At 30.6% G+C, this 10,318-nt stretch overlaps 1 protein-coding gene across 1 annotated transcript; it reads left to right on the forward strand.

Moving 5' to 3' along the window:
* Window positions 1-737: 737 nt before the first annotated feature.
* Window positions 738-9,714, forward strand: LOC132744133 (uncharacterized). The gene is made up of 10 exons (XM_060732752.1): window positions 738-899; window positions 3,047-3,079; window positions 3,499-3,640; window positions 4,282-4,418; window positions 5,069-5,216; window positions 5,835-6,018; window positions 6,576-6,691; window positions 7,537-7,661; window positions 8,439-8,571; window positions 9,144-9,714. Exons 2-10 carry the CDS (start codon window positions 3,049-3,051, stop codon window positions 9,391-9,393), a joined length of 1,266 nt encoding a protein of 421 aa, XP_060588735.1. The 5' UTR covers window positions 738-899; window positions 3,047-3,048; the 3' UTR covers window positions 9,394-9,714.
* The last annotated feature ends 604 nt before the right edge of the window (window positions 9,715-10,318 follow it).

Raw genomic sequence — 10,318 nt, forward strand, 5'->3', positions numbered from 1 at the left:
TTTTTTGGCTTTTGTTTTTTAGCGTTTTTTTCTTTCTTCCTTTTTTTTGGGGGGGGGGCATGAGTAACAGTGACACTTAACTATGAGAGTTTATTAATCAAGAAGATGATTATCACTTATAAAGGTAATTATCCCAACATATAATTCATTCAGTAGCTAAAATTTATCTTGTGATATTAAGTATATTTACAAATAATTCAAATAATTGCTAAGTTTCACAATTCACTTGGGCCGCAGACCCAGAGAAAAAAAAACATTGAGTGAGTGTATCTTCAGAAATTTGATCCTTCAACGTTAGGGCCATTAGATAAGAACACAGAGGACCAATTAATGATGACAAGACTCTCAACTCAGTGGACGTGTTAATGGGAGATATACAGTTAATAGTGATTTACTAGCTGATAAGCCCTTACTGAGATTCAGCAGGCTGGAAGGGTTTATGCGTAGGACTGGTACTACACTTAAAAATATTTTACAATCGCTAAAAGGCTACATGTATAAACCCGTTCGTTACTGACACAGTCAGAAAGCAGCATAAGAAAATTTCCACTCGAAGTTTATTTACAAAAAAAAAAAAAAAAAAAAAACTTATTGTAGCTTTATTCATTTAAAAAATACAATTTGGATGTATTTTCATCTTTACACACACGTTTACAAAAGTATTAAACATTGTAATATTACTCATGAATCAAACGTTTAACTGTACATGTATCATAAAATGATATTCATCCGGTTATGGTTGGTTAACAATTCGTCATTGTATGTCCAGATGGATAATTACATACTCTAACATCATATTATTCACTGGAGTGAAACATTCAATTTATATTCAAAATACAATGTTGTATATCGGATTAGATACAATTTCTTACTTCATACAGGTCATCGGAGAATTTTAAGTAAGTTACAATTTTATTATCTTCAAACTTTTTTTGTACTATTTTTCGCTATTCTGTTTTATAAAAATCTATTTTAATCGTTAGATAAATATAAATATATTAAACATATTATTTTCAAGTGAATGGATTTCTTTATTCTGACGTGCAATGTTTTAGTAATAATGTTCAATTGAAAATACACATATGTACATGATCATCTACTAGTGTATTGTAATATACCTAGTTTATACATGATTTCTTGGATTTCCTGATATGGACTGTCTGTAAATTTATGGACCGTCTATAATTTCAGACTTTTTATATGTAAATTCACAGACATTAAGTATGAAAATAGTAAAGTTGTATTTAAATTAAAACCGCAGGTTAAATAGTATAACCTTACTGATTAAATGATTAAAAGCAACAGTATGGTAAGATTCAGGGAAATTGATGACTTTCAACGTTAATTTCAAAGTCATCAGACCAAAATGAAACTTATCTCATTACCTTTGTTATAGTATTAAACTAAAAACAGCAAATTTCACATTGAATACAGGGCCAGATCCAGAAATTTTAGCTGAGGGGCGGGGGCTTATATTTGAATGTCCAAACACCTCCTTTTAAGGGGCACATTTTGAAATGGAAGTGTCTTCATATTTTTCACAAATTTTCAGACTTTTATAAATTTGTGTTAAATTTACATTTTATTTTTGCAAAAGTCGAAGTAAATCAACTGAATGTTTACTGATTTCAAGGGTAAAACTATGATTATGTAGACGCTAATGTCCCTCTTCACTAATCTATAAAAAGCGTCTGCATGACCGTTGAGAAATTGCCTAGAGGTATGTAGTGTTGACTGGCAGGAAACTCAGCAGGAGTGCAGGTTCCAATATACAAGGATGTAGTGACTTACATTTATTTAAAGTCAGTTTTTGCTAATATTAATATTTTACCCTCAATATGCCATCTTTGATATAAATATTTTTAGGCCAGGATGTCTGGGAAGGGTTAAAATCCCTTAAGCGCACCCGGTGGATCCGGGCCCGGAATATCCTTAAATTTATGTCCATAAATTCATTGACTATCATTAAGTGTCATGACATCCTAGACCTGTTTAAACTGGGATTAATTTCTTACCAGAAAATAAGAGTAGGGAAGGGATTTTAAACATTCCAATTACGTGAAATTTTATGCCTTTAGGCATTTTTATAGTAAAGTTGTTACCTCCGTCACAACTGAAGAGTTATTTTCATAACAGCTTGGTAAGAGGATCACATAAACCAACAGTGTTTCATATCATATGTAAATGTCGATGAGCTGTTAATGTGCTTCAGACTAATAAAATATATATTATGTTAGTGTTTACAATGTTCAAACTTCACACATGTAAAATACTCGCTCGTAAAATTAACTTTGCAATATTTAAAAATTGATAACGGTTAATAGCTTTCTATATTACCCTTCCAGATTTTTTCCCGCTTTTTGATTGGATATTGATTTAAAAAATGATATAACCGACACAGGCTGGTAATTTACTAATTAAATTCCCCCATTGGGTACCCACGTTGTAAACAACAGGCGTTATGACGATGCGCGTACGGTTCGATGTATACAAACACTTTTTAACTGTCAAATAAAAAATATTTAACAAAATAGAGTAATGATAAATATTCTCATCAGTTTTTAATATGAACACTTCAAAGCTTGATATTAAACTTCAACAGACTACTCCTTTTCTCTTACATTTGTTAAGTTACGGTGACGTCATTTTGCGGTGAAGGGTACCCTAAAGGGAATCTTATTTCGACGGTTCATTTGAAACATCAATGATTTATCTTAAAATCGTTTTTTCTCGGCAGGGGAAGGGTAATAAAATTATGATTTAGGTTTTGAAGTGATACATGTGGATATATTACCTGGCTAGATAAAATATCACCCTCGCTCACCTAGCGGCTCGGGTGATATAAAATCTTGGCAGGTAATATATATCCTCATATATCACTCCAAAACCCAAATAACATATAATAATAATACTACGGTTAGATATTGCTAGGATTGTCGTTTGCCATATATATGCCATATATATGCGATTTAACCAGATTATTTTATCAGTGTTATTTCCAGTTCACAATTTTTTTATCATCGAAATAATTTTTATTTCTCCTCAGAAATGGTAAAAAGTGTTTGTCTTGTTTCCATAGGTAAGTTTTAATACTGTTTTAAAATTGTTTGAAAATTGAATTTTCAATTTGACAAAAATATTCGTTACATTTGTTATGGATAAAACTAAAGAAACTAGCGTTATCATATAAATTAATTCTTTCAGTGGCATTTGTTCTTTATTTTGTATAAGGCAATTTCACGATGCTTTAAGATAGGTCATAGTCCATTTTCAATTTGTGTGTATGATTATTATTACGCAGTAAAGTTTTGTCAAAATTGTATCCTGCTCGCAAAAGTCAATGATCAACTCGAAAATTACCAATCTGATGACAGATCTTTACTTGTTTTACATGCAGCGGTGCATTACAGATGATCTACTTTTAACGATATTACTAATGTTAGTAGAAACGACTTTATATAATACTGCTTGACTACGTTTTATTATTTAATTTTAAAGCTATATATTTGGTTCAATGTGTTGCTGGAGACGTGTATTGTAATAAGGATGAAGCGGCTAAAGACTGGAAATTATGCGAGCGAGCGTATTTAGCAAACTCGCTTAACTCCATCGATATTGATCCTGTAGCAATGTGTAACAAGTAAAATACAATGTTATTTTTGTCTCGAAAAAATGTACAATTATATTTTGATACAAAATTATCTGACACTTTTTATAAATATTTTACAATTTAGATATCTTTGTATATCACACACACACAGCATATTTCAAGAACATATAGGTAATTTTGTCCTGAACTGGTGATTAAAACCAAATACACATAATAGCGGATTAAATTCATGGTTACTTCGTGCATAACACTTAAAACATTTGTGGATAACTACATCACCGAATGGGAAAATATCCACTGATTTATGCTAAACCGGAAGTATTGTATACTATTTGGTTCTGCGTTGTACCCAAGTTTTGATTATGTCAATCTACTATGAATGAATTTACGAAATTCTTTAGGGTACTAAATACCTAAGGCGTTTCAAGACTATTATTTATGTTTTAACTATTGAAAATATTGTTTTCCTGATATGAAGCCACCTAAATACTACATGTATTTCATCAGAAAGATATAGTTGATTTTGTAAAATGACTTCAATTGGTTGAACGTTGTCCTTACCAGTTGATCACAGCCTGAGTGCGCCACTATTTACTAAAGCTAAGGATTTTTTTTAAGATGAAAACATAGTTATTCACAAAAAAGGAACTACAGCACATTTCAATTTTCAGCATTGACTGTTTTATACAGTGTATGTTTGATGCTGTTGGAGACTGTACAAAAAGTGATGTATTTCTAGACAAGTTTATGAACCATGACCCAGAAAAAATGAAAGTCTACTACAGAATTGCATGCGCTGATATTTCGTGTAAGTTTGTTTGTTTGTTTGTGTGTAACGGTGACACATTATTGGTCATACCGTGCCGAACAGTAAGTAATTAACAAGTTTAGATATTGACACAATTATTACATATATATGTACAGGTATAAATATTCAATATCATAATTTTATGTTTTCGTAATTGTTTGCTACGATAATGATTTTAAATGAAGTAAATTTACATCCTTACTGTACACTAATATCTTTATTAATTGTAATCTGACAAATTTTCGAAAAGGCACGTGAGTAAAACAATTGATTGGCAGTCTTTCCACAAAGGAATACAATACACAGATATTGTAGAAATCAGAGTAGTCATAGTGAGTAAACGCCTACTTGTTCTTGTACTCGCAAGAAAGGATTTGTAACTGAATAAAATAAGCTTACAATAAATCATACAGTTGTCAAAAATATAGGTGTTTGTGGTGCTACTGTTTTGCATGATAATTATGTTAATGATCATCATCATCTTATGCAATGAAAAAGGCAAGAATTCACGAGTTACATGTTTGTTATTTATTGCATGTATTTGACGTAATAGATCATTTTCACTTAAAACATTCTTATTATGCAATATGTTACAAAATAAAAATGTGTTTGGTTCACCAGTGTTATGTTATGCGGTTATATTTTTACAGTTGTTGAAGGGCAAGTCAAAGGCTCTGTTCGATGTGACACAGATGACAGTTTATGCAATTCTACTATGTATGCATCAAGACTATTGCATGGAAAATTGAATCTATATGATAACGGCAAATATGACGAATACAAAGAGTTGTTATGCAAGTATGTTCACAATTGATTATTAAAAAAGGTCGCATTATTCACATATTTATCTGCAAAGTAAAATATATTCTATAATTCTTCAATAATTGAAATAAAGATATAGTGTTGTAAAATCTGCTTACATATGTAAATGAATGAAATCTTTTGGATAGCAATACCATATTTGTTTTACTTTATAATAAGTTTATATATGCAAAAAGAATGTGTTTACTCGTACATGTATTTATGGCGTGTATAAAACAAAACCATTAGTATGACACCGTCACTCGGCATACAAACATATTTTGGGTATGTCTGTGTATAGGGATTCAATACATGTAAAAATCGTATAATTTGCAGTACATTTATTCCCCATCCTGCTCAATCTGTCTTATGAATATGCTCAGTTTCCATTTTGGACACATTCCGTTCAAAGTTTAAGGAATTTAAATATATTGATACAAATAATGATCAGATTTTCACTTGTAGCAAAGGTTAATGAAAATATACACGAAAAAAAATATAATAAAAAAAATAAAATATACCAATTATTAGACACACTACACAATTGCCTTATTTATCATTAAGAAGCTAATCGTTGTTAAACCTCACGAATTCATAGATTCTTTTACATTATAGTGTTTCAACTCAAACCAGAGCCTGCATTCGTGTAATTCCATCTGTAAATTGTTCGGCGGACAGCGCAATGATTTACTTTGATATGATCAAAGTAGGCAGTTCCCTTTCATTTTGTCCCAACACTGATATTGATAACTTATTCAAGAAATATAGTGGAGGTGTGACGTGTCCTCGTCCGAAACTGGTGAGAAAATTAGATCAGTTTAGTTTCCAGTGCATAAGATAGTACATTAAAATATATAAATTTACTTTTATGCAAAGAAACATAGTACATAGAAATGTTGTTAATTTGCATTGTCACGGCACAACTTTTTTTAAAAAAATCATCCACCTTTATGGAATGAAAAATCGAAGCACCTGTCGTAGGGGCTCATGATACTACTCTAAGCTAAAAAGAGAGTTTTTATTCCATTGATATAATATTAAATATTGCATGTGATATGCTCCTTCAGACTATATACAAACGTTTATGCACATATTTTTCAGGGAACAACTTTGCATGCTATTCATCATGGCATAAGAAAAATGTGAAGATTTTTGAATTTGGCATATCCTTTCGAAGGGCTCATGATGCAATCATTAGCTAATTAAAAAGTTTTTATAGCTTCTATTTATAGACGCGCTACTCTTGCCGACCAAGCACACACGTTTATATAGTTAAATATGTCATGCACCTCAAATGCATTTTTATCTGTTTTTCTTTTTTGTTTCTTTTTTTTTTTAAAAAAACTTGTTTTGCAGGATAGCCACTGTTTCAAGTCAAGTTTAATGTCAAGAATTTCAAAATGTGAGACGCTTACCCTAAGTTCCATTTTGGATAAAAGATTGCCACCAAGAATAGACAACTACTGTAAAGTGTAAGTAGACACGTGCATTATGTACATAATAAACATTTGTGACAGCATATATGACCCAGTATAAACGATTGAAAGCATATATAACCTAAATTGCTAGACGACGTGAGTTGTACACGTTATAAAACACTGTAAAAATCTTTTAACGCCTTTTGAACACGATTTTATGGTGTTTCTTGTAAATAAAAATAGAAAAACAATTCGTTAAGTTGCAGAACTGTGTATATAAATGATATAAATGCAACCATTTTCTAATGAAATCATAGTATTATAGCGAATTATAAAAAGAATGGATAAATTGCATTTCGCTTGATTCCATGATGGAAATTATTAATTTATGTGAAATGAAAGTTGAGGAAAAACAATTAATACACAAATGGTGAACGCTTATACTTTTTACGTGTGTAAATTTTAGGTTATTTATACTTGCCACCGGTTGCCCATATGGGCGAGTCATCCAGAAGAGTATTAGTTACATGTATTTAAGATTTTAGAGAATAGAACAAGATACGAAAAGATGCATCAATGCACAAACTTTTCCTGGTTATTTAGCATGGCAAGTGTATACGCACTCATGCACGGGACCTCGATTTAAAGTCTCATCCGAGAGACTGTTAAGTAATTTTAGATGGCCAACCCAGGAATCGAACCAATAATGTCGTGATTATAAGACTCGCGCTCTTACCGATTGAGCTTTGCAGGCTTTTAAAATAAATAAGAACTATTTCATATTTCTCGCGGCTAGCCAAATATTACCTTTGATTAAAATCTCTTACAGTTTTTAATTTCTTAATAAATAATTTTCCCTTTTGTTTACTTGATTTGATTTATCTTGATAATACATTTAGTCAAGAGTGTAACATAAAATGTTATGAAGATGCTTTGAGAGGCTGCAGTGAAAAAGATGAACATTTAGAAATGGACGTAGTGTCCATGAGAGTGGCTAACAGAGTGGCTTGTGAAAATCTAGAAGGTATATAAAACTAAAGACCATTGTATATATGTTGAATAAAATAGGGTTTAAATCTCATAACCTTCAATGGCTTAACGCCAAAAGCACAGCATGTGACCATTTGTTCCTATATTTAAACGTTTGTTCCACTTTTGATAAAAGATCATAAACATTTGAAATACAATTGACAAATTATTGGTAGACAAGACTGATTCTTGTATTTGGTTGCAAGAAAATCAACAATTTTATAACAATTCTTTCTTATTTTGTTTGTTACTTATTTTTTGATAAAATAAATAAAATAAAGGAATATGTGTATTTGTTTACTGTAATTTTATATATCTTATATATTTTCTTATATATCAATGAGGTTTAAAAGCCAATATTAAATACGTTGTGGAAAAAGAGTATTTTTAATATATAATTATAACATTTAGTTGACTAATATACGCAAAAATCGCCAGCTTGAATAGTTTAATTCTATTTATATTACAAACACATTGCTTTCGCACGGTGCGTTAAAGCACGGTGCGTTTCCAAATAGCTACCCACCTTTGAAATAAAATGTAAAGGTGGTCATTCGCTCTTAATGCACTATGTTTCATGTACCATTCCTGCTAAAACTGAATTAAACCACCCAAGTTAATATGTAATACAGAGATAAACTAAAGTATATGCATTATTTCAGATTGATTTCTGAATTACTGATTTTTACTGCTTGATCTCTATTCCATCATATCTTCATCCGTTTCAAAACTAATATCACATAAAAAAACAGTTTCACATTTTGTCCTTTAGAACTGAAGAAAGCTGTGGGAGCATGTGATCTACGTGATGGAACGTGTTATACAGATTATAAACAGTCCTTACTGGAAGCACAAAAATTGAAGGCACAACTCAATTACACAGCATACAGTAGCGCTGTTTGCACGTATGTTAATGTTATCTATTTAAATATGAAAATAATAGATTGTGGTATATTTGAAGGTCGTCAAACATATCCAAAACGAAACTGTTGAAGACTAGGTTTTATTAACAAAGCAGTGGTAAATGCATGATACTGTTTATGCCCCCCAGCACCGACTAAAATTCAAATGTACTACAATTATGAATAATTATGTGCCGTATATAATTCCTCCGGTAAACATCCGCTTATGTAACATATTTGATAAATATCGACTTCGACTTTGCAATATAAGGTACAAGAAAACAAGACATGGAAACATCTTTCTTTATTTTCTTAAATATAAGGTATGCACATGTCTTCTGTAAAAATCAGTTTCTGGCTGGTTCAAACCCTAATACGTTTATCTCGACATTTCGTTATCTCGATATTGTTGACAGTCCCGATGACTTCGAGATAACGAGAGTGGACTGTATATTATTTCAATATATCGCGCTATTAACACAACACATATAAATAATATTTATATAAATGTTTTTTTTTAAATGTATCTAACCTATTTTATAAAGATGATCGGATTATAATTATTTTATTTACAGTGCGACCTCAGAATTTTTCAACTGTGTAGATTTTGTTGTAACAGGCGATTGTACTGATGAGATGGCAACGTTAATGAAAGATATTGTTACAGTTTTGTTAGACTACGCTAGGTGTGGATCCCAAGACCACGTGTTCTTTTCAAAATATGGAAGGGACACGAACTGCGCCACTTCCGGAAGTGAGAAATATGTCATCAACATGTTTCCTCTAATTTTGTTATCTTTTATTATATACTTTCAATTTGTTTGATACCTGTCTGTTGGAAATTTATCATCATCAAGAAAAAAGAAGATATTTTTGTACACGTATTACTGAAATTCAAGCCCAAATTATCAACGCAAATTTGAAGACAAATAATGCCTTCAGCATTTTTATCCAGACCTATTTAATGTTTAAAGAACCGAATATTTTTTTTTTGTAATTTATTATGTTTTAAAAAGATTGAATGGCTTTACGTTTTTGGTGTTGTTACTGACAACAAGTCAGTTATTGGTCGAGTGTTATTTTCCTTAATGCAGACAGAAGAAATGCCGACAGTAGTATATTAATTTTTCCAACTGCAAAAATAGTTTTAATACAACATATTTTCAAGTCAAATTAAATGATGATGCAACAGTATAGTACAGTGATTGATCTATAGCAGAGTACGTTATAAATAAATTATAGATTGACTGATGCATGTATATGAAGCACTTAAATATTCTACATTTGATTGTAGTTTTATATAAGCTGAACATGTGTATTGGTGGATTTAGATCTATTGATAAAAAGTAGCCATATGCTAAAGATGATGAATAACAGACATTTTTTTCTCTAAAAGACACAAGCTTACATTTATGTTAACCAGATTATATGTACTGTATGTAGTATGAAATAAATATTGAAACTTAATAGTTGTAAAATTGTACAAAAGGCACTAAAATGACCATAGGGCAAACTCATTGCTTTTGTCTTTGAAAATAATCGTCAGTAAATCAAATATATTTTTTCTGAATCATATCTTATTCTCAAAATCCTTTATATCTTGTGATAGAAAATAAATATTATTATTTCAAGTTATTTATTTTTTTATGTTAAGTGTTTTGTATATGTTTCATAAGTATAATCCTATAATGAAGTCCTGATTACATCAATTTAACCACCTTTCATGCACACATAATTTTTAAAACATTTA

Source organism: Ruditapes philippinarum, unplaced genomic scaffold, assembly GCF_026571515.1.
Source record: "Ruditapes philippinarum isolate M1 unplaced genomic scaffold, ASM2657151v2 ctg3009_1_1_1_1, whole genome shotgun sequence".
NCBI lineage: Eukaryota > Metazoa > Mollusca > Bivalvia > Venerida > Veneridae > Ruditapes > Ruditapes philippinarum.

What these genes read in the sequence shown, in the direction of transcription:
- LOC132744133 (XM_060732752.1), top strand. Translation starts at nt 3,049, where the DNA reads ATGGTAAAAAGTGTTTGTCTTGTTTCCATAG. An exon ending in TGTTTGTCTTGTTTCCATAG is followed by an intron (nt 3,080 to 3,498) that starts GTAAGTTTTAAT and finishes TTAATTTTAAAG; the next exon opens with CTATATATTTGGTTCAATGT. An exon ending in TACAAAGAGTTGTTATGCAA is followed by an intron (nt 5,217 to 5,834) that starts GTATGTTCACAA and finishes TTTACATTATAG; the next exon opens with TGTTTCAACTCAAACCAGAG.